This window comes from Hylobates moloch, unplaced genomic scaffold, assembly GCF_009828535.3.
Source record: "Hylobates moloch isolate HMO894 unplaced genomic scaffold, HMol_V3 SCAFFOLD_4, whole genome shotgun sequence".
NCBI lineage: Eukaryota > Metazoa > Chordata > Mammalia > Primates > Hylobatidae > Hylobates > Hylobates moloch.
In genome coordinates, this window is record NW_026652279.1 from 171,525,492 (window position 1) to 171,550,265 (window position 24,774).

Genomic DNA, 24,774 nt, shown 5'->3' on the forward strand with positions numbered 1-24,774 from the left:
ATGCCTCATTGTAAGGAGCCCTCTGGGGACTTTTTCTATGTGGGTAGCGGTAGCTTTACTAGGGTGATTTTCTAGGTGAGTGACTTCTGAACTATAGTCAGGAGACCTGTACCTCAGGGTCATGGTTAAACGATGAGCAAGGCTGTACCCCCAGTCACGGGTCGTGCTGCCGCCTGTGCCCTTGGGATTCAGAGATGCCAGTGCGACAGGGAGAGGCCTGGCCGAGTCTGCGAGCGGGAAGAGTGGAGAGGGGTCACCCTGCTGAGTCACTGACAACTGTGGCGCTGGGCTTACCACAGAAAGGCGAGATCAGGAGCAAGGCAGGTGCTTCAGGAGGCACCGTCCTGTAGCCTAGGCAGCCTGCCGTGCGCTGGCCGCCACCGCTCGCTCAGGAATCCTGTCTGTCACAGCTCGCCAGCTGGCTTTCAGCCTGGCCGCCCTGACTTCTCCAGAACCAACCTTTCCCAGGCCCAGCTCGGCCCCATCACTGCTCTGCACAAACCACGACCACCAAGGTGGCCTGCGGCTGTCAGGATGTTAACTGCAGCGGGACTGCAGACGGGTTCTCAGCTGCATTTTTTCTATGGTGAATACGTTACTTTTGTAACCAGAGAAAAAACATAAGATTGTGTTCTTGCTGGGGGAGGGTGTCCCAGGGTTAGCATTGCCTGGTGTCCCCCCTCTGCTTCAGACTGTGCTGCTGCGTGGCCCACCCACCTCACCCATCCCCAGCCCCGCCCTCAGGAGGAAACAGGCTGCGTCCTGCTGCCTCCCTGGGTCCCTGCTCTTCTGTTCCTGTGTTGTCTGTTCCCTGGGCACAGGGCCAGCAGATCTCACGCACAGGCACATGTGCTGCTGGATGCTACTGAATGTCTGACACCACTTCAATCGACGGTGAGTCTGTAGCCACAGAACGCAGTGAGTGTTCAGGCTCAGTTACTAACAGACGCCAGTGGGACACTGTTGGTTGCCTTACTTTAATGCTGACCTAGCAGCCCCGACAGGAAGCTTTAACATAAAGCCTTGACCCTGAGGAGCATGGGTGTGTCTTGTGAGCAGGTTCATGGCTGTGCTCCATCCTCAGCCCGCTGATTTTTGGTCTTTTGTCCTTTGATCCAGCAGCTCCCACGTGGATGTTGTACTGCTTCTGTCCTGGAGAAGAAGAGTGAGGTCCAACTCTGAGCAGACACCACATCACGTGGCACAGGGGCCTGATGGGCGTAATCAGGTTCAGGGTGCCTGTTCCCTCACTGGCCTGTCCTGAAAAGCTTGTTGGGCGCTTAGAAAGGGCCCCACTGCCTCCAGCAGAAGGCCAGGAGCTGCACGGCACCTGCAGGAGGTGGCGGGGGCTGAGCAGGACCCACATCCCTGTGCTCAGCGTCCTCTCCAGCCAGCTTGGCCCCTCCCTCACGGCCCTCCCACCTCATTTTTCATGGGGGTGGGTTTCTCTACTCAGAAAGAAGCATGGGCCGGGTGCGGTGGCTCACGCCTGTAATCCCAGCACTTTGGGAGGCTGAGGCAGGAGGATCACCTGAGGTCGGGAGTTTGAGACCAGCCTGACCCACATGGAGAAAACCCGTCTCTACTAAAAATAAAAAATTAGCCGAGCGTGGGAGTGCATGCCTGTAATCCCAGCTACTCAGGAGGCTGAGGCAGGAGAATCGCTTGAACCTGGGAGGCAGAGGTTGTGGTGAGCCAAGATCGTGCCATTGCACTCCAGCCTGGGTAACAAGAGTGAGACTCCGTCTCAAAAAAAAAGCATGGTCATGGGGGATGTCTGGGTCTCTGACAGCCCCATGTCTGTGTGACACCTACCTGTTGACCCACCCGGCTCCTGGGGTGATGTCCCTGACCTGGGTGCGGCACTCACCTTGATGTTGATGCCGTGGGCAGTCAGGCCCCGGCGCAGGGTGTCGCATGCCTCCAGCAAGGGCTGCCTCTCTAGGAGCTGCTGCCGCCGGGCGTCCCCCGTGGCCTCGGGCATGGCCAGTGCAAACTGCCGGACCTCCTGCCGGAACCGCACCAGCTCGTCCACCACACCATGCAAGGTGGCCTCGCTGCCGTCTCCTGAAACGCACTGAAGCCAGCAGGGCACGGTTACATCCCCTGCAGACTGTGGATGCCCCCGCTCCCCACCCAGCCCTGGGCTTCCCTGATTCCCTGGGCCTCTTTCTGGGTCTGGCAGGGATGGGTACAGCCGGCAAGGCTGGGCCCTGGGCAAGTCTCCACTCTCAACTCTGAGCTTCTGTCATCCAAGCAAGGCTGAGTGACGCTCACTCGGGAGTTAGAAGGAAGGGCTGGGGCCGCACGCCGCCCCGCCCTGAACACAAGCGCTCCCTGGGTTCCAGACGCCACACAACTGTGGCCGAGGTATCAGGAGCAACCTGAGGATGAGGCTGGGAGGCAGCGACTGAGCGCTGGCACACACGTTTCGGCAAATGGTCTGAGATACACAGCTTCAGGTGCTGCGGACGGGATTTGCGCAGAAGGCCTCGTGCTGTCCTCCCACTGAGAACAGATCCTGGGGCAGTGTGGAAGGGGCAGCTGTTCCTATTTGTTGAATTCATGTGTGTAAAATAAACACAACATTTTACCTTGGTGTCAAACTACTTAAGCCTCATGCACCCCTCAGTTATTGCTTCCACGATAAAAGACAATTTTTGTTATTACAAAAGTAAGAGCCCAGAGTGGGCCCCGACACTGGCCCTTGCGGCTGGAAGAAGGTGAATGAGGCATCTTTGACAAGGGCTAGGCCCAGCTTGGCCAGATCCCACTTTTCTTACTCAAAACAGACTCTGGAAAGCCGCCCCTAAAAATGAACATGTACATTGCAAAAACTTGGTCATCTCACACCAGTAGACTTTTATGTGATTGGCAATAGACGCTGGGCTGCCGGAAAGGGGGAAGTAAGTCTACCAGGTGATCAACAGGTATACAAATGAGCCAAACTTGGAAAAGACACTATAGTTCTCTGTTGAGAGCCAGGCCTCCAGCACACCTGCTCGGGCCTCAGTCCCAAGCAGTGGGACCCCCGGGGTGCCGGGCAGCTGGTCTAGAGTGGTAGCCCCCGTCCAGGCAGCAGCAGCTGAGCCACACCCCAAAAGAGCCAGAGCGCCTTGTGCTGAGAATTCTACAAGGGTGTCCAAAGAATGACAGGGATGTTCAGGACACAGCACCAGCTCCAAGGGGCCTCTGTCAGCCACATACTCATACAAAGTGATGGTGGGGGACTTTGAGAATAAGGCAGGAAACCTCAAATCCGTATTGATACAATAAAGGAGTTCCAGGTGAGCCTGGTAAGGAAGGGGGTATTTTCATAGGATCCAAGTCTCCTTGCAAAAATGCTCTTGAGTTACAAAGGAAGAGGAGGGATGAGAAGCCTGGCAGCGTCCACCTTCACTGCGCAGCCAGGGTGAGCCTTGCCGGGAAGGTGCAGGTGTGACTCGTGCCTGTCGGGGAGCCTGTCCTGTCCGTACGAAACATGCGCCAGGCAAGGGGGCTCAGGCCGCCAACTTGCCCTCAAATGGGTCAGGAAAAAATGTTCTCTTACTGTGCCTGTGACTTCTGCACATTCTGAGAGTCTTTCAACATAAACGTGTGTGCAGAGCTGGCGACACTCTGTTGCCGAGATGGACTCATCTCTGGTTCTGCGCACGAGAGTTTGCCAACTGCAGAAGTAGAATTGTGCAATTCCAATTAATAAGTATTGGCTCTGAGTGTGTTTATTTTTCCAGGAAAGTAACATGTTTTTAAACAGGTAAATACATTAGTGTGGCATCATAATGATCTATTCCAAGTTAAAAGGGTAAAGGTTATCGTCCCAGTATGGAGAAAATTCCAGAATTAAGCATTTAAAATAATAGGACCTACCCGTTGATTTGCCAGAGAAATTCCAACAGTTTCAAAAAACTGTTCAAAGTAAGAGATGATGGCACCAAACACAGCAGGACTTCTCGGCCCTCCAGGTTCCTGTAAGAGATGATGCCGCGGAAGCTCCTTAAAAGCAGTCCTGATGGCAGTGGGCAAACGGAATTCAATGTCAAAAGAGAAAGGCTTCAGCAGGTCACTTCAGTCTGGCCTTTCTCCTGGCTTCTATGGAGGGAGGACACAGCTCTGGCATCGGCTGCCTCACTGCAGACCATACAACTATAGGTGCATAAGGAATCTCTTGTGCCTCAGTTTACCCATCAGTCATGTGGGTGGTGACTAGCTCATCAGGCTTTGCGGGTGAAGCATGACCATGGAGTATGGCAGGTGGCGCATGGTAGGTGGAGGCTGAGTGGGCACTGGGCTGGGTTTCTCAGAAAACGAGGAAATCCTGGCACGGGGCTCACATCAGTCACCAAGCACAGAGACCCTTGTGTGACACTAGCCTTAGTTTGCAGGTGCCCCAGAATTGCAAAGGTTGGGAAGGAAAAGCGCAGGACAAAAGCCAGCCTCTTTACTTGTCCCTGCCCCTTGCCACAAGAGGCCCCTGTTGCCCTAGAGCTGGGCCAACCTGGTAGTGCCAGCAGCAGCTGCAGTGAAGGCAGGAGGCTGCGGACGGGCTGAGGAGGAGGGGCTCCCGTGCAGGAGCAGCCTGGCTGCTGGAGCTGCCCCAGCCCGGCCTGGCTGCCTTCAGTGCGGGGCAGCCTGTTCCTGCACCCGGCTGTGACTCGAATGCCCGCTTCCCTCAGAGGCGAGCCCTACACGTCTGCGGTATTTGGACCGAAGGCACCCGGCACAGGCACATGGCACCCTGCCCCACCTGCTGGTGCTCTGAAACCCAACACTGCACGCAGCCAGGGATGGAGACCTCCACAGAGATGCTCAACTAACAGAGCACGTGGCCAGAACCCACAGGTGTTTCCAGAGGTGGGAGACGCACGAACAGCCTCGGCTTCCCGGGTCATGAAAGGTCAGAGGGCTCCTGACACAGCGCCTCCCAGGGCCTGGCAGGGAGACCCTCAGAAGTGCAGGAACCAAAGTCTGCCGCCGCCTCCACGGTCTTTGTCCCACCCCCCGAACACTTTCAGTGACCCACGGGTCCAGGCTCAGACCCCTGGGTGCTTGGTGTGGTCATCACACCGGGGTGCAGACTGCGTAACAGTGCATTGGGGTAATTGGATCTTTCCTTAAAAAGTTCCCCACAAAAGCTCTCTGGGAAAGTGCCATGAATGCAGTGGGGACATGAGATGTGTCCCCTGAGGATCAAGCACACAGAATTTTGTAGTCTCAGGGGCTCCCGAGAGCTTGTTCTCCAGGTGGCCCTGAGGCCCGGGAGGGTCAAGCCCCAGGCTGGGTGCCATCCCGTGTGTCAGCGGCAGACTCGGGTTCCATGAGTTCCTCCACAGAAGCTGCAGGAGGCGAAATCAGCAGAGATCCCACCCAGCTGACATGAGAAAAACCCACTGGAGGACCCGACCCATGCCCCTAGCAGCAGGACCGCGAGGCCACCTGCTCGTTGAGCTACCTTCGGGGCCGCCCTGAGCTGTCCGTTCCCATGGTGTGCAAGGTCCAGGATGGCATCAATCACCCTGGGCGTGTCAAAGTCATCTGCCAAGGCCGCCTTCACGGCCCTCTTGGTGCTGGAGAGCCTGAGGGAAGAGGAGAGAACAGTCGCAGCAGACGGGGCTCCACTCTCCCCCGGAGGCCCCCACGCCAGTCCTTCCCCAGGGACAGACGCTGGGGGCTCTAATTTGGGGACTCTCTCTAGGTCATATTCCCAAAGACTTGAGTTCCTGAGTAGCAGAAAATTATGTAACATCAACTGCAAACTGTCATGTTACCCCAAGAAAAAGTCCCAGAGCAGAGGTCACCTGTGACGCTTGTATTTTAACACACAAGACACACGTGGGCATTTTCATGATGGTTTTAAAAATCAATAGATATTGAGGGGACTGGCAAGGAAGACTCGCTGGGGGAGAGACGACACGGCCGACCACTCACAAAGAGAGGTTGGGGAGGCCCAGCCTGGGGCTCCTGGATCTCAGCTTCCCGTGGCCACTGGCTGCCTACCCTGCTGAAGCGGCAGGGGTGGGTTGTCACCAAGACCATCCAGAAGACTCTGCACGCCGGGATGAATGTGCAGCACTGCCCAGGACACCCGTGGGTGGCGAGTGGAGGCGATGCTGTGGGCCCAGGCCTGTGTGTTTTATAGCTTTTGGCTCCTCATGGCCAGGACCGGGAGGGACGAGCAGCTCCGCTCCTCACACAGGGAACCCGAGCCCAAAGCCACTCTGAGCAGGGGGCTCAGAGCCCGAGGGCCCCAGGCACACTTCCTGCCCAGCGCCCTGTCTCCCTGGGACGTCTCGGGAGCCCCTGACCCCACACCTCCTGTCCAGCACCCAGTCTCCTGTGGCCTCTGGGGAGCTGCTGACCCCACACCTGCACCTCCTGCCCAGCACCCTGTCTCCTGGGGCCTCTCTGGGAAGTCCCTGACCCCAAACCTCCTGTCCAGCGCCCTGTCTCCTGGGGGCCCCTCTTCCCCTTCAGGAGCCCACCAGCAGCACCCGGCAGGCCGCAGGAGGGGCGCCAGGCCGGGTGGTAGGCGGGCCTCTTACCTCTCCCACAGTATGGCTTCCCTGACGGAGCCGCAGGCCAGCTGCCCCTTCATGTAGGCACGTGCGTCCTCCAGGAAAGAGCCCAGGCCCAGGAGCAGCTGCTGAGCTTGGAGCATGGCACTGTCGCTGTAGTTGATGGCTGAGGAGGAAGAGATGGTCACTGAGGCGGTGCCCACCATGCTGTGCCCCTGCCCCTGCCCTGGTCCAGCAGAACCACAGTGTTCTCTGAGGGCACCGCCACCCATGGACCACACAGAGAGAGGGACATATGGCCCTCACTGCCCTCCAGTGACCGCGAGTCCCTAGGCCCACTGGACACAGACCACAGGGTCTGTCCCAGCTCAGTGTCACCCGCCCTGGGAGAAGACGGTGGCAGTGGAGACATGCTCCCAGTGCTGCCAGCCAGGAGGTGCATTTCCACGGATGGATGGATGGAGGTGCGGATGAACGGCTGGCTCTGGAAAGAGGAGCCCCGCCCTGGGGTCAGAAGCACCTCTAGGGAAGGCGCCCCCGGGGAAAGTGCCCGTGTGTGATGGGACAGCCCAAAGGAGGAGGGAGGAGCGGTCCCCAGACCTGGCTTTAGAGTCTGTGGGTGTTTCTTAGGCCACCTGGATGAGGGGGCAGTTTCTGTTTACATCTGTTCATTTCTTGTGGTTTCTAGTCTACTGCATTCTGATGGGTAAGACAACAGGAGTGAATCGCTTTGCAGTGATCACATATCCTTGGATATCAGCAGAGCCAGCCACACATTTCTAGAACCTTCTCGTGCCTACTCTGTTTCCCAGGCTGAGTCCATAGTCCATGCTTTTGAGGAGTGCTGCTTCAAACAGCTCTTTGAAAACCACGAGAATAAAAAGAGCCTATCTGGACACATATGCTGAAAATTACATCCCAACATGCCTACAAGTCCTGACTTCAAGACGAGAATTCCAAAATCAGACATGGCTTCAAGCTGGAAGCAACACAGTGAAAACCTCCCCCAGGGTTGTCTAATATCTTACTTAACATTTGTCCTTTTTTTCCAAATTCACTTTCAGTTTTTGCTTTGAATAGCCTGATAGAAAAGAGAAAAAGCCAGAAACCCACAAAGTGATCTGACAAAATTTAAAACAAAGATAATATTCGGGGACTGATAGAGTTGATGCATGGGAGGCTGTTAGAATAAGATTACCATTAATGACACAGCAAGAGGCATCCAGATGGGGAGGGGCAGACAGATGCCCAGCATGGAGACGCCCTCTGCCTCAAGGTCAAGGACAGCTGCATTTCTCCAATGAGGATTCTGCTCTACAGATGGGAGACGCTTCTCCAAAATGTCAGCGCAGCACAGACTGCACGGGATGCCGCCACCGTCACCCTCCGTCTTCCCAAAGGTGAAGAAAGCATGTCTGGGAAGGTCCTGAACTCCCACACCATTCGTGGAGGGAAGCTCAGACAGCAAGTGACGGCCCAGCTCCTCATGGCCACCTCCGACCTCGGGGGGGTGGGGCAGTCGTGTCCACTGTGGGGATCCACATCCTGACTAACCTCGTGTTCCTAGAAATCCCTCACCGGCAGATCGGTGCCTCCTGAATCCCACCCAAAATTCCCACTGGGAATGTGTTCCTGAAAGAGCTGCCCAGGCTTGAGAAAGCCTCTTTTCAGACCAAACTTTGTATTCAAAGCTCAAAAAGAACTGCACACAATTAGGACAGTCATACAAGGTGCTGCCCCTAATCCTGCCACAATCTGTGAGAAGCGGGGCAGGAGCCTCCGAGGGCAAAGAGCCCCTGGGAAGGGATCCGCAGGGAACAGCTTTGAAAGGACCACAGCCCCCAGCCACGAGCCGGGGAGAGAGCTCTGCGCCTGCACACGGGATTCATCGCCGCCGCCTCTGCCCGTTTCCAGCAACACGGAGCCAGGCGGAAACAGTTTCTCCAGCCCATTGGCCTCCCTGACTCTTCCTCTCACAGCATGGCTGGGCTGTTTTCATCGCGCATAAGTGCACACCACACGCAGACGCTGCACGAGGCCAGGTGAGCACGAGGCTGGCAACACTTCCTTCTCAAGCTCGTGCACCTGTGAGCGCAGGTCCTCTGGGCCGATGCACTGCAGTTCCACCCAGGGGAGAGGTTCAGACCACGTCTCAGAAAATCTGAGTTTGCAGTAGAAAGCCAACAACGTGGCATCAGAGCCAGGATAAAGACATGGCCCAAGGTACCCTTTTGGTGGTCAAAGGTGCAAATGTCTGTGTGCCCCACTCAAGCTGACAGAGCCGCAGGCTGGGTGGGGCCTGTGCCAGGCCACAGCCCGGGTAAAATTCTGCAGGCACAGCACAGGGGAGGCAGATGCATGGGACCAGCCCAGGGGCTCACCCAAACCCACCAAAGCTTTGTGTGTGACATAAAGTGTGCTGGCCAGATAGATTCACCCCATGGGGGAATGAGAATAAACTATGTTTCGGCTGCATGTCCCCACCCCCATCGTCTTCATTAAAAAGGTGAAATCATCAATTTGGAGCAAGAGAGCTACATAGGAGGGACAAAAAGGGGGAGAGGGAGGTGGCATGACAACAGCAGCGGCCCAGGGCCTCAGCAGTGTCAACGGAGCAGAGGGGACACCAGAGGCCAGAAGGACAGCAACCCTCGCTCACCAGGAAGGAACTGTCACCATCTCCAGAGGACACTGGCCCTGCTCCTGCAGCACTAGCCATACACTGGGACCTTATTGCCAGTTAGGTGGTCAAGCCAGGCAAGGCAGTACCACTGTCCCCAGCCCTCACTCGCCACCAGGGATGCAGCTCTGGATAACAACTTTTTTTTTTTTTTTTTTTTTTTGAGACAGGTTCTTGCTCTGTTACCCAGGCTGGAGTGCAGTGGTGCGATCTCGGCTCACTGCACCTCCGCCTCCTGGGTTGAAGTGATTCTCCTGCCTCAGCCTCCCGAGTAGCTGAGATTACAGGTGCATGCCACCAAGCCAATTTTTTGTATTTTTTTCAGATGGAGTCTTGCTCAGCCGCCCAGGCTAGAGAACAGTGGCATGATCATGGCTCACTGCAGCCTCTGCCTCCCGGGTTCAAGCGATTCTCCTGCCTCACCCTCCTGAGTAGCTGGGATTATAGGCACACATCGCCATGCCTGGCTAATTTTTGTATTTTTAGGAGAGACGGGGTTTCACCATGTTGGCCAAACTGGTCTCGAACTCCTGACCTCAAGTGATCCACCTGCCTCAGCCTCCCAAAGTGTTCAGATTACAGGCGTGAGCCATTGTGCCAGGCCTTTTGTATTTTTTGTAGAGATAAGATCTCACTATGTTGCCCAGGTGGGTCTCAAACTCGTGGACTCAAAACATCTGCCAGCCTCGGCCTCCCAAAGTGCTGGGATCATACACGTGAGCCACCATGCCAGGCCAGTGCTAGACAACTCCTGGCCAAGAGCCTAGCCCGGGGCAGCAGGCAATTGTGCAGCACGGCAGGAACCGTCATCACCCATCCAGGAGACCTCGCTCTGCTACACACTGTTCGGGGAAGTGCTATCCCTGGGCAGGACAGGCAGGGTCACGTTTGAGGGCTCCCATGTGCAGGGGCCGTGCCAGGCTGGCCCCTTCCAATCTCCCAGTTCACACAGCAGGAAGCCGAGGTGCTGCGGGTTCACGACTTGTCCAGACCCACAGAGAAGAGAGTGGAGAGGACTCCAGCTTGACGAAGAAGCCCACATCCACTACGGGCTGAGCCTGGACCGGCGCTGGGATCCCTCGTCCTCTGGGTTCACTCTCAACCCGAACCATAAGGCGCACAGCAGCCTCACTCACAAGGTTCTGCTTATTCTCTGGCCTGCATTTTGCTGTTCTCAGTCCTGTCAGAATGACTGTCTCCGAGCTGGGGAGGAGTCCACTCCACGCGTGCTCGGCTCACCTGAGCGGTAGCTGCTCTGCAGGCAGAAGAACCGGAAGGTATCCGGGGAAAAGGTCTTCAGAAAGTCCTGGTAAAGCGAGAGACAGGCAGTCACGAGGCTTTGCTTTTACACTTCGCACTGTTCAGAGAATGTTATTTACTACAACTACATGAGTACTCTCTACCTATCAAGAAATCTGGAATCTTGATCAAAGTGAGCCCTCCAAACTCACAATTACCACCTGCTTCCTGGTGATTTCCTCACTCACTGAACTTTCCATGTTCGATCTCAGTATTTGTGGAAAGAGCAAGAAGAGAAAGCCGGTTTGCCCTGAGAATCCGCACCTGCTCCAGGAGGGGTGTGTCCTGTGCTCAGCCTGGGCTCTCCTTCTACATGACAGGGACGTGGGACAGACAGCATGGAGGGATGCTGTGCTCAGGAAGAGACCAGGTAGGTGGCGGGAGGCACACCAGCTCTGGCTGCCTGCGGGCCCCCAGGAGAAGCTTGCGGTTAACGTCAGACCTGGATGACCTCCGGCTCAGCCCAGCCAAGGGGCGACAGCCTCACTCATCCTATTTGGTGGCACAGTTCTCATAAACACTGGGCTTAAAGCATGCGCTAAGTCTGTCTCTTGAAGACTAAACCACCCTGCCTCTGATTAAACGTAAGTAAAACTCAGAACCCAACCAGTGTCCTCCTATAGATCATTTAGAACACGTCTGTCCAGAAAGAAGTGGAGCTTTCTACATGAAGAAGCTTAGGAGAGGTCTTTACAGGCACTGCAAAAGCAGCGCAGCCCTCGGCAAAACCTCCTGTGGGGCGCTCAGGGTTCAGTTCTGGCAGCTACTTTTCCCAAGAGATGAAATGAGATGAGTGGGGGAGAGAAGGAAGAGGGCTCTGCCCAGCTTGGGCTTCCAGCGTGGCCCCGAGAAAGCAAGCCGAGCTCCAGCTGCACCCCTGGCCAGGGACGCACTCCGACGGGGGGCCCGAGTGGCTCCTTGCCTGGATCTGCAGCACATGGTGCTGGCTCTGACCAAAGCACCCTTTCCTGCCACCACCTCAGGAGACAGAACTGGCTCACCCCATGCCTGTCCTCTGTGCAGGAAGCTGTCGCCGATCTTGCTGGAGTGAGGACTGCGTTTCCGTTTCCCTCGGGTAAACACAATCCCCTCTTCTCTAGGCTGATGGGAAGCAACACAAGCCCAGAGCACAGGGGCTGACACCAACCCGCAGTCTGCACCCGCTCATCAGAGCTCGGACACCCACTTCCTCCGCAGGGTGGCCGTGGGAGCACAGAGCTGCCAGGGAGAGTGAGCTGGAAACGGCGGAGTCCAGCTCAAAATACTGCACCAGAACACCTGGTATTTTATAAGGCATCAAAGACTGGTCTAAGGCCACGCTGCTCAACAACCCTACTGAGAGCAAAACAACGCAACTGAAGAGCGTCCTGGGGTAGAAGGGGCTGTCCCTGCTGCAGGCTGCAGCAGCCTCGCCCACCCGGTAGGAAGGAGGGGGCTCCCTGGACTGCTGAGCTGGAAAGAGGAGGACACTGCTCCACCTGCCTCTGGGGCTCGGTCCCTTCAGAGGACGGAGCGGGTCTGGTCTGCCTTCCACCAGGAAGGAGCTCAGCCCCCACCCCACAGCCCAACCCCTGTCTGCCTGTGCCTGAGGCAGTGAGGGGCATTCTCATGTGGGGTGGCATTAATTCGAAAGCTGCTGGGCCAATGCCCTAACACAGGGGTGCTCAACCTGGCGTCCACAGACCTCCTAGGGGCCCACAGAGAGAAGGTGGGAGGGTGGGGAGATCTGTGACCTGGGATGGTTAAACAGTTATGTGTTTATTTCTGCCAGCCTTGCACTGAAATGGGTATTTCCTTCGATGGTCAGTGCAGGCAGCAAACACATCGGGAAGAACAGAGCCTGGAACGGTGGCCACAGATGCCACAGGTGACCCCGCAGGGATGACATCACACGCCACAAATCACACGAGAGGACGGCAGCCATCAGACCCCACCCACGCTGCGCTAACCACTGAGTCAGGCAGAGCCCCCGCTCCTCCACTTCAGTATCACTGACGGCCTCTGGGATCCTATGTATTTTATGTTATGTATTTAAAGCATATTGTAAGGCTGGGTCCACAGACTTCACCAGGCTGCCACAGGGCCCTGGGGTGGGGAGGGGGGGCTGGTGTGTGTGTGTGTGTGTGTTTGCACACGCGCGTGCGTGTGTGTGAAGAGCCCCTGTCCAATCCAACAGTAAATCATCAGTAATCACACTGGAATTCAATTTCCGTCTGTCCATCTCCTGCGTGCTCCTTCCCAAATTGTGAAAGAAGGAATATTATTCCTGGGTCCTCTAATTCGCAACTCGCAGGTTCACTTGAGACCCTCCCTCACCCAAGGTGTTGTGGTTCCAATGAACGCACACAGCCATGTCCTGCTGGTTTCAGTTCAGGTTGCGCCCTATTTAGGCCTCCACGTTTCGGTGTGAAAACACCACTCCACAAGCAGGCTCCACGCTTTCCACTTCATTCCAAAAAGGATTTCACCTGGCTTTCTCTCAAAGGGGTTTTCCTCTCATTCAGAATGTAAACGCATGCAGAATTAGCCTCAGTGTGTTTTCACAGATCTAATAGTTCTCTGAAACCCCAACAACATTAAGGGCTTGTCTTCCCTGCTCTTGCGGGGGCGGGCGCTACTGTAGCGAGCTATAGCAGTAGTTCTAATAGAAATCTGGAATCTAATCTTTCTAGAGCATGAGTTTCCATGGACTAAAGGGGAAACATATAACTTCTTCATTGCACAGTATTCTGACAATGGTGTGAAACTCTCGAATACTGTGGGTGTTCATGGACATTAATTTTTTAGCGTGTTCCTGCTCTGTGACGGCTGGCATCGGCAAGTTTCTATACTACTCCGGTTCCACCATGCAACCTGCCACGGCTACCTGAGAGGCAAAATGTGGCGACGGTGGTGTAAGCTCATGCTGGAACTCTCCAGGAGGTAAGCAATCTCCCAGAGCCCAGGCCGGAGGACCGGATCGGCCTTCAGGTGAGGACGGTAACAAGCAATGTGAGTCCCAGTGAGGTCACAGGGTGCACACTCACAGGGAGCCTGCTGGGTACACATGCCAGCTGCCGAGAGACCTCCTATGATGCCAGCGCTGCACACACCCCTGGAGCCCCTGGGCAGAAGCAGGCACCAGAGCATCCCTACTGGGCCAGGCCCTAGCTTGCTTTGAGAGGTACAATAACTAGAAAGCAGGTTTTAAACCATTATCTGAGCTCCAGGGTTGAGCTCCTTCTACATGGGCTGTGGCCTCCATTACGCAGAAAGCATTGGGTTTTCACCGAAGCTATTATAAAGGTCTATCAGTGGTCTCCAAGACAAAGAAGACTGGCGGGAAAAGGGTCTTATGCTAGAAACCAGGAATGTGGCAAGTATTTTTAAGATGTAGGGCAATAACTTAACATCTCCAAGGAATTATGGGCTGAGGGGAGGTGTGAGCTACCAAAAATATAAATGAAAAATCACCAGTAAATACGTAAACACAGCAAATAGACGAAGGCATGGAAATTTAAAATCTAGTTGCCATTCTTCACAAATTAACAAGAAAAATGGGCCAGGTGCCGTGGGTCACACCTGTAATCCCAGCACTTTGTGAGGCTAAGGCAGGAGGATTGCTTAAGCCCAGGAGTTTGAGACCAGCCTGGGCAACATAGTGAGACTTCGTCTCTACAAAAAAATACAAAATTAGCAGGTGTGGTAGTGCACGCCTGTGGTCCCAGCTCCTCAGGAGGCTGAAGTGGGAGGTTTGCCAGAGTCCACAAGTTCCAGGCTGCAGTGAGCTAGGACTGCACCAGGTGCCTGGGTGACAGCGAAACCCTCTCTCAAAAAAAAAAAAAAAAAAAAAAAGAAAGGAAGAAAAAAAGGAAACAAGGTAACCTGATTATAATTCTAATTTGATGCTGGAGAGACCTGGGAAACACACATTTTCATCTACCGCCAGTGGGAATGTAAATCATACTCATCGATAAAATCACCAGGGGCTGTATCCAAAACATTCTGAATGTGCCCGTATCTTCTGATGCGCGATTCTACCTCAAGGCACTTTTCTCAAGTCACTAATCGTTAGATGTGCACAGATACTTAGCTAAAGGATATTCATCACAGCACTGCAGCCTGCAGAGTACAGGTCTCACAAGCCCAACAACAGGGAAATAAAATCACGGTGCCTCACTGCCATGAGCCACTAAGTGGCTGCTAAAAACTATGCAGACATGGCAATGTCTGTGAAAATTTAAAATGCACATACCCTAGTGGAAAATACAGTAGGATTTAAATGACCATCAATAGGGGATTCTTTACATTAATTAAGCTGCACCCACACACTGGACTATGCAGCCATTCGAGAGAATGAACCAACTCCATATGGTAGAAAACCGGCTGAGGCCAAGACAGTAATCAAGCAAGTGCAAAACTCCACCACTGTGCAGGAAGAGAAAGTGAGAAGCACCGCTACAGGGAGATGTGTGCACACACACACCTGCTCCGAGAAAATTAACCGCTGCTTCAGGAGAGAAGCCGGGCAACAGCGAACGTGGTCGGGCAGGAGGCCTGCTTTCCATAGCTCCTTTGAATTTTTCTACCGTGTGCTTCTGTCTTGTCTGCAGTTTTCAAACTTTCTGCAATTAAACCCATCACGTCTATAATCAAATTAAAATCTCACTTAAATTGTTAGGGAAAAGGCGGCACGCATACGACACTGCCTCATCAATGAGACAGAGGAGAAAGGTTTATGTGTATTGGCCTATCGTGTATAACAGAACACAGGAAGGCGAATCCAAAACAGAGAACACAACTGTGCCTGCTGGGGAGGGAATGGGTGCAGACAGGCTCCAGGCCAGCCTTCTCCATGCTCTCTTTAGTGTTAATGCTGAACCCTGCAAATGTTTCACAGATATGACAAATAAAAGTAAATTGGGACCGGATACAGTGGCTCATGCCTGTAATCCCAGCACTTTGGGAGGCTGAGGCAGGTGGACCTGAGGTCAGGAGTTCAAGACCAGCCTGGCCAACATGGTGAAACCCCATCTCCAATAAAAATACAAAAATCAGCTGGGTGTGGTGGTGTAGGCCTGTAATCCCAGCTACTTGGGAGGCTGAGGCATGAGAATCGCTTGAACCTGGGAGGCGGAGGTTGCAGTGACTTGAGATCACACTAATGCACTACAGCCTGGGTGACAGAGCAAGACTCTCTCTCAAAAAAGACAAAACAAAAAGTAAATTGGAAAGGGGAAGAGAGAGACCATCACACCGGAAACAAACAGAACAAATGAACCTCTCATGTGAATGAAGGGAGATCATCACAGGCTGCGAGTATATGTTCAGACCACAGAGCTTTAGTGGGATGCAGTCTACAAGAAAAAGAAATTTAAGTCCAGAATAGGTGAATCACAGAAACAGAGAGTAGATGAGTGGCTGTCAAGGGCTGGGAGGAGGTGGGAGTGAGAAGTGACGGCCCATGGATGTGGTGTTTCTTTTTGGGGTGATAAAAACGTTCTGAGAGGCCGGGCGCGGTGGCTCACGCCTGTAAGCCCTGCACTTTGGGAGGCCAAGGTGGGCAGATCACAAGGTCAGGAGATCGAGACCATCCTGGCTAACACGGTGAAATCCCGTCTCTACTAAAAATACAAAAAATTAGTCGGGCGTGGTGGCGGGCGCCTGTAGTCCCAGCTACTCGGGAGGCTGAGGCAGAAGAATGGTGTGAACCCGGGAGGCGGAGCTTGCAGTGAGCCGAGATTGCGCCACTGCACTCCAGCCTGGGCAACAGAGTGAGACTCTGTCTCAAAAAAAAAAAAAAAAAAAAAGTTCTTAGATAGTGGTGATGGTTTGACAACTGTGAATATCCTACAAATCAGTAAGCAGTACAATGTAAAAGGGTGACTTATATAGTATGTGCGTTATATTTCAATAAAACTATTAGTTTAAAAAGAAATAAAAAGAAGCCTTAAGTTTTACTCAATAGTTTTACTTTTGACAGTAATATTGGTATTAAGTTTTAAAATTTATTTTGTGTGTATTTTAAGATAAAACAAAAAGTTGATATGCTCTTATAAGATGTTTAGTAAGAGAGGAAAATAAAGAGCTGAAACTAAAAAGCCCTGTGATATTAAATTTTATTTGGATATATCAAAATTAACCCAAATAAGGAATCTATTTTGTATGTGCAGGTTTATCTTCCTCTCCCCTAGCTCTGACCCCTGACAAAGCCTAGATGCAATGTCACTCCAGCAGCAATCAACATTGCAGTGCCCAAATCTTGCCTTCAAAATCCCATTTCCTCTTAAAGGCAGGGAGGCTGCTTGGAGAAATGGCAGGTCTGGGTAGGAAAGCAAAAGGCAGGCAGGTGCAGGAGCACAACAGAGGCGGAGGAGCCTGTCCCTGAGGGACCGGAGCCAGTCAGAGAGCTCTCCCTGGCTAAATTCGGGATGATTTCAACACCCAAAAGATAATAACTGAATTGACAATACACTAAATAAATATAAATCATTGACTCTGTCTACTAAAAAAAAGAAAGACAAAACCCTTTTCTTTAAGAGGAATGCCAACTAATAAATGTAAAAGGGGGAACAATTAGACAACCATGACTTTGCAATAACCATTGAAATACATGGTCAAAGTGAAGCGTCTAAACCATAGGGTGGAAGATTATTAGGAAACAAATTACCACACACCATGCCACCTCTCAGATGCTTAATATTCATAAGAAGAAAATAAACTCTGCAGTAGAGGGATCTGGTAGTCATTCCTTAACAAATGGTAAAACTCACCATCATGAATCGTAGGACAACCTGACCCGGCAGCCCCCAGGGAATGCACTGTGAGTTCACAGCATCAACTACAAGGTATTCCTGCCAAAAAGCTTCTACCTGGATCAAACTGACCCTTTAACCCTCACTTCCCGTGAAAGGAACTACAGGAGATAGAAGAACAAGCTAAATGACAACACAACAAAACAGACAAATCCGAAATGTGGGATGTTCAACAAGACAAGTGGCCCAATCTCTTCAAAAAGTCAACACCACAGGAAAAATAAAAGTAGAAAAACTGCTGTAGATTAGATTAGAAACCTAGAAAGAACAATGAAATACAATTCAGCCTAAAGGAAGGAAATTTTGACATGGAATATAGCATAGGTGAATCTCGAGGACATGAAGTTAAATAAGCCAGTCACAAAAGGACAATTACTATATGATTCCACTTACATGAGATCTAGAGCAGCCAAAATGGAAACAGAAAGTAGAAGGGTTGTTGCCGAGGCTTGGGGAAAGGGGAAATGGGAAGTTGTTCCATGAGTCCACAGTTTTGGTGTTACAGGATGAAAAAATTCTAGAGATCTGTTGCATAACAATGTGAACATATTAACACTACTGAACTGTATGGTTAAGACGATAACTTTTATGTTACGTGGTTTTTTTAACCACATTAAAAAAAAACAAAACCTAAAAAGACACAACAGACAAATGCAACACGTGAACCTTGATCAACTCCTCGTTTAAAAATAAAAGTATAAAACATATTTGGGGGATAACTGGAGAAAACAGGCCAGGCACAGTGACTCATGCCTGTGATCCCAGCACTTTGGGAGGCTGAGGCAGGTGGATCACCTGAGGTCAGGAGTTCGAGACCAGCCTGGCCGACATGGTGAAACCCTGTCTCTACTAAACAAAACAAAACAAAAATTAGCCAGGCATGGTGGTGTGCACCTATAATCCCGGCTACTCGGGAGCCTGAGGCAGGAGAATCATTTGAACCTGGGAGGTGGAGGTTGCAGTGAGCTGAGATCACGCCACTGTACTCCAGCCTGGGTGATAGTGAGACAAACAAAAAAACAAACAAACAAAAAAGAAAAACAGACTACAGACTAGATAGTATTAAGAAATTACTGCTAACTTTTTAGGTGTTTGGATTATGTAGGAAAGCATCCTTATTTTTACGAGTTGGTTACAGAATAGAGAAGTGTCATGATGTCTTCAATGTATTTCCTAATGGTCAATAACAAGCATTATATACAGGTGTGCATGTGCACACATGCTCACACAAATGTGCACAGGCACACACACACTCACCACTCCCATAAACACAGATAAAGCCCCTGAAGGGTACCACAGCCTGCCAGCCCTGAATATGCCTCCCTGGCATACAGATTATTTTGAGCTAAAGACCACTGAGACCAAGCAGATGCAGGAAATGCTCTAAAAACAGGGTGCAAGTTTTCCTTGTAAACAAGGCTCCCAGTTGTAAAAGATGTGTCCTGCTGTAGCAGGGTGAGGACTCCCTAACAACTCTCAATAGAGAGGCTCAATCTGCAAAACAAATTTTACTCAACAATCCTTGTTTATCACTTTTCCTAGTCACCCTCCCAAAACTTGCCTGCCCCTCCTCAAGCCCAAATCTCCTTTTTTTTGTTTGGCCTAGCATGGTTCACAGGCAGACCTCAGACATACTGAGGGGCTGGTTCCAGACCACCACAATAAAGCGAATATCACAATAAAGCAAGGCACACATATTTTCTGGTTTCCCAGTGCATGTAAAAGTTATGTTTACACTATTATACTGCAGTCTATTAAGTATGTAATAGCATTATGTCTGAAAGAACAATGTACATACCTTAATGGAAAAATATTTTATTGCTAACAAAAATGCTAACAATCATATGAGCCTTCAGTGAGTCATCTTTTTGCTGGTGGAAGGTTTTCATTCAATATTATGGCTGCTGACTGATCAAGGTAGTGGTTGATGAAGGCTGAGTTACTGTGGCAATCTCTTAAAACAAGACAATAATGAAGTCTGTGCCATCAATTGAATCTTCCTTTCATGACAGATTTCTCTGTAGCATCCAGTGTTTGATAGCATTTTACCCACGGCAGAATGTCTTTCAAAATTGCAGCCAATCTTCTCAAACCCTGCCGTTGCTTTATCAACTAAATGTATGCAATAGTCTAAATCCTTTGTTGTCATTTCAACAATGTCCACAGCATCTTCACCAGTAGATTCCATCTCAAGAAACCACTTTCTTTGCTCATTCATAAGAAGCAACTCCTTGTTTGTTCAACTTTTATCATGAGGTTGCAGCAGTTCAGTCACATCTCAAGGATCCATTTCCAATTCCAATAGTTCTCTTGCTATTCCCACCATATATGCAGTGACTTCCTCCAATGACGTCCTGAACCCCTCAAAGTCAACCATGAGAGTTGGACTTAACTTCTTTCAAACTCCTGTTAATGTTAATATTTTGACCTATTCCCATCAATCATACATGTTCGTACTGGCATCTAGAATGGTGAATCCTTTCCAGAAGGTTTCCAATTTACTTTGCCCAGCTCCATCAGAGGAATCACTATCTATGGTAGCTATAGCCTTATGAAATATTTTTCTTAAATAATAAGACTTAAAAGTTGAAATTATTCCTTGATCAATGGGCTGCAGAATGTTCTGTTAGCAGCATAAAAACAATATTATTCTCATTGTATGTCTCCATCAAAGCTCCTGGATGACCAGGTGCACTGTCAATATTTGGAAAGGAATCCTTTTTTCTGAGCAGTAGGTCTCAACAGTGGGCTTAAAATATTCAGTAAACCATGCTGTAAATGGATGTGCTGTCATACAGGCTTTGATATTCCACGTATACAGCACAGGGAGAGTACACTTGGCATAATTCTTTTTTTTTTTTTTTTTTTGAGATGGAGTCTAGCTGTCACCCAGGCTGGAGTGCAGTGGCACAATCTCGGCTCACTGCAACCTCCGCCTCCCGGGTTCAAGCGATTCTCCTGCCTCAGCCTCCCAAGTAGCTGGGATTACAGGCGCCCACCACCATGCCCAGCTAATTTTTGTATTTTTAGTAGAGACGGGGTTTCACTGTGTTGGCCAGGCTGGTCTTGAACTCCTGACCTCATGATCTGCCCACCTGGGCCTCCCAAAGTGCTGGGATTACAAGCATGAGCCACTGCACCCAGCCGACTTAGCATAATTCTCAAGGGCCCTAGGATTTTTTGAATTGTCAATGAGTGCTGGCTTCAACTTAAAGTCACCAGCTGCATTAGCCCCTAACAACAGTCAGCCTGTCCTTTGAAGCTCGGAAGCCAGCCATTGACTTCTTTCTAGCTACAAAAGTCCTAGACAGCATCTTCTTCCAACAGAAGGCTGTTTCATCTACATTTGAAAGATCTGCTGTTTAGTGTGGCCACCTTCATCACTTATTTTAGCTAGGTCTTCTGGATAACTTGCTGCAGCTTCTCCATCGGTACTTGCTGCTTCACTTTGTACTTTTATATTATAGACGTGACTTCTTTCCTTCAACCTCACAAACCAACCCCAGCTAGCTTCCAACTTTCCTTTGCAGCTTTCTCATCTCTCTCAGCCTTCATAGAACTGAAGAAAGTTAGGGCCTTGTTCCAGATTAGGCTGTGGCTTACAGGAATGTTGTGGCTGGTTTGATCTTCTCTATCCAGACCACTCAAACTTTCTCACTCACACTTTCTCCATTATCAGCAAGAAGCCTGTTTTGCTTGCTAATCATTCGTGTGTTCGCTGGAATAGCACTTTTGATTTCCTTCAAGAACTTCTCCTTTGCATTCACAACTTGGCTAAATATTTGGTGCAAGAGGCTTAGCTTTCAGCCTGTCTCGGATTTTGACATACCCTCCTCATTAAGCTTAAGCATTTCTAGCTTTTGATGGAAAGTGAGAGATGTGTGACTCTTCCTTTCACTTGAACACTTAGAGGCCACTGTAGGGCCAATAACTGGCCCAATTTCAATACTGTTGTGTCTCAGGGAATAGGGGAGCCCAAGGAGGGGCAGATTTAAGGGAATGGATAGTTGGTGGAGCAGTCAGACATGCACAACACATACTAAGTTCTGTCTTCCATGGGTGTGGTTCATGCAGCCCCAAAACAATTACAACAGTAACATCAGAGATCACTGACCACAGATCACCATAACAGATTTAATAATGAGAAACTTTGAAATAATGCAAGAATTACCCAAATATGATACACAGAAACGACGTGAGAACATGCTGTTGGCAAAATTGTGCAAACAGATTTGCTCGGTGCAGGGCTGCCACAAACCTTCAACCTATAAAAACACAGCATCTGCGAAGTGCGGTAAAGTCAAGCTCAATAAAGCAAGGTCTCTGCAGTGGCCGGGCTCCGACCCCTTCCGCACCATGCAACGCCGTAGCCGGGTTCGGACCCCCCTCTGCGTCACGCAACCCCGTGGCCGGGCTCCGGCCCCCCTCTGCGTCACGCAGCCCCGTGGCCGGGCTCCGGCCCCCCTCTGCGTCATGCAACCCCGTGGCCGGGCTCTGGCCCCCCTGTGTCATGCAATCCTGTCCTCCACCTCCACGTGTGCCGTGCACGCTCTAATACATTTCTGTTTTTGTCTTGTTAATCTGTCTTTGGCCAGTCTAATTTACTAATTTAATTTAGGCTCCCTGGTGAGAGAACCTAAGCTGGGTAGGGGAAAAAGATCCTACACAGCAAATACAGCAAAATCATCACAACTGTTGAACCAGGGTGGAGCCATAGCGATGTTTCTTTCAACTTTTCGGTAGGTTTGAAATTTTGCCTAGGATAAAATGGAAAAATTCTACTTAAGGAAACTATATACAAATTATTTTGTGAGCAGCAGTCCCTGTTGGTATATCCTAAATCTGACAAGTACAGCTTTCACTGGTTTGCTATTTAGGCAGTGAGATCTGGATACTATTCTTCTCCATTTATTTTGCAATTAAATTAAATGTGGCTTTGAAGACAGGCCGGAAGACAAAGGAGGAGTTCAAACTCTGTCAGCCAGAGCCCTCCGTGGGTGCGCCCGTTTTCCATTCACACAGAAATTCACATCCCATGTGTCAGCACCACAGCACGATGCAATTTTTCAGGTTGGTTAAGGATCCAGCCAGCTCTGAGCCTATTAAAGGCAAACAGCAAAACCCAAACAAATCCCAAAGCCACACTAGTAGGAGGCGGTGGGTGAGGGAGGGAAGGAAGTCAGCAGACGCGCCAAGAGGGAGACAACCACTATAAAAGGAAAAGGCAAGGAAGAAGACGCCGGCCTTGAAATGCGGAAAGAGAAAGGGAAGCTCCACCAAGAAAGGGACTGCGGAAACCTGCAGGAGGCGCACAGCTGAGGAGCGCGATTAGGCGGAGAGCCACTTAAAGTGGGAGGGAGGTGAGGCAGGTCCCGTCAGAAGAAAGGGGCCAGAGGGCACTGGGGACGTGAGGCAGGTCTCGTCTGAAGAAAGGGGCCAGAGGGCACTGGGAATGGGATTCCGTGGTTCTCAAATGACACAGAAGCCTTTAAGACGGGTTCCACAAGCTACCGGCACCTCAGAGATTCAGTACAAAAAGCACGTTACCTTAATAGTAATGTAGTTTTTTAATGATTTGGACATTTTTTCTTCTTTGCCTTTCACGTGCAAATGCCCTGAAACAAAAACAAAAGCATTCAGTCTGAGCTGGGTGAGGAGACTCTCTGGCCTCAGGGACACATGGCTCCCCAGGAAACGAATGGGAACCTGCACGTATCCAATGTATAGGCCAGTGTATGTTGGTATAAATCTGCCCCCGAATCTTCACCCGTGCTGGGCCTTCCGGGAAGACACGACCTGCCCTTGTTCCATGGTGCAGGGACACCCAGCCCCACACTGAGGGCAGATGGAAGGGGTGCCCCAGCGGACTCAGAAGCTAAACAAGAACCAGCAACCATGGTACCGACAGCAGTATTTCATCTGTTTTCTCCTCTCCTGTAATTCAGAGATACTGATTTAACAGACAGCATCTGAAGAAACGACAAAGCTTTCATTTGGCAAATCAGGCACTTGGCGGTGAAGCTTGTTGACCGTTGTCCGAAAACAGAGCGGCACTTGTGCGTGTCTGAGTGGGAGAATCAGAGGTTCTGTTGCAGTTGTCTTCACAGACTTTGATGACCGGGGCATTATTTCATCCCCTATGTATGTGAAAGACAGGAGGAAAACCAAACCCATTTAAGGAACTCCTAAATCTGACCCTGAAATTCTCCCTGGCCTGTAGCTTTACAAGGCTTATCTCCAAGAGAACGGCTTTCTGTTTCTAACAGAAGACTCTCTTCCTCTTTTTCTGACACAACTTCAAATAGGAGTGCTCCAGGCCGGACGCAGTGGCTCACACCCATAATCCCAGCCCTTTGGGAGGCTAAGGTGGAAGGACCGCTTGAGCCCAGGAGTTTGGAGACCAGTCTGGGCAACATGGCAACACCCAGTCTCTACAAAAAAGTTAAAACATTAGCTGGGCGTGGTGGGGCACACCTGCAGTCCCAACATCCCAACAACTCAGGGGGCTGAGGTGGGAGGATCACTTGAGCCCAGGACGTTGGGCCTAGAGTGAGCTGTGTTCATGCCACTGCACGCCAGCCTGGGCCACAGAGCGAGACTCTGCCTCAAAAATAAACAAATCAATCAATCAACCAACCTATTAGAATGTGATTTTCCAAAAAACATATATAACTTTGAACATGTAATTCTATACAATGTGATTACACCAAGCGCGATTCTGATTTTTTTAAAATTGATGATAGTTGGAAAATGAAACACATTTGCTCAGGCCTGAATGTTTATGTCCTCCCAAATTCCTGTCAAAATCCTCAGCCCTCAGGTGACAGTAACTGAAGGCAGGGCCTGTGGGAGGTGATGAGGTCACAGGGGCAGAGCCAGTGTGAATGCAATCAGGCCCCTCGAGAGCTGACAGCTGTCTGTGAATGGGAAGCAGGCCCTCCCGAGACACCGAATCTGCCAGTGCCCTGACGCGGAACTTCCAGCCAGCAGAACTGTGAGGAATCCACTGCTGTTGTTCATAAGATGCCTGCTTTTAGTATTTGGCTATAGCAGCCCTAACAGGCTGGGATAGTGTCTGCCCACTTAGCTCTTCCATCCACTGGGTACAGGAGAACAGGTGTCACTTCTCCTGTGTCAGGAGACGCTGATGTTTTGTTTGGGGCCAAACTAGTATGAAAAAGATTGCTGGTATCTTAATAGGTAGTAAAAAAAATCACTGAAAAATAGCAACAAAACTTTCCCACCAGGTGTGGTGGCTCACGCCTATAATCCCAGCACTTTGGGAGGCAGAGGTGGCAGATCACTTGAGGTCAGGGGTTTGAGACCAGCCTGGCCAACATGGTAAAACCCTGCTTCTACTAAAAATACAAAAATTAGCCGAGTGTGGTGGTATGCACCTGTAGTCCCAGCTACTAGGACCGCTGAGGCAGGAGAATTGCTTGAACCCAGGAGGCAGAGGTTGTGGTGAGCTCAGATAGTGCCACTG

General features: G+C 50.9%; 1 protein-coding gene across 10 annotated transcripts in view; it reads right to left on the reverse strand.

The window, feature by feature from the left end:
- Positions 1 to 958: 958 nt before the first annotated feature.
- The window catches only part of CARS2 (cysteinyl-tRNA synthetase 2, mitochondrial), a 71,611-nt gene continuing 47,795 nt past the window's right edge, over positions 959 to 24,774 (reverse strand). For 7 of the 10 annotated variants that reach the window (XM_058438068.1, XM_058438067.1, XM_032151329.2 and 4 more), the window contains 7 exons: positions 22,836 to 22,903; positions 10,435 to 10,501; positions 6,543 to 6,681; positions 5,453 to 5,576; positions 3,871 to 3,969; positions 1,871 to 2,077; positions 959 to 1,152 (listed from right to left, as the gene is read on the reverse strand). In XM_058438068.1, the coding sequence (XP_058294051.1) occupies positions 1,081 to 1,152; positions 1,871 to 2,077; positions 3,871 to 3,969; positions 5,453 to 5,576; positions 6,543 to 6,681; positions 10,435 to 10,501; positions 22,836 to 22,903 (776 nt within the window). In that variant the 3' untranslated portion in view covers positions 959 to 1,080. The other 3 variants (XR_009213330.1, XM_058438065.1, XM_058438066.1) reach the window with 3 other exon arrangements.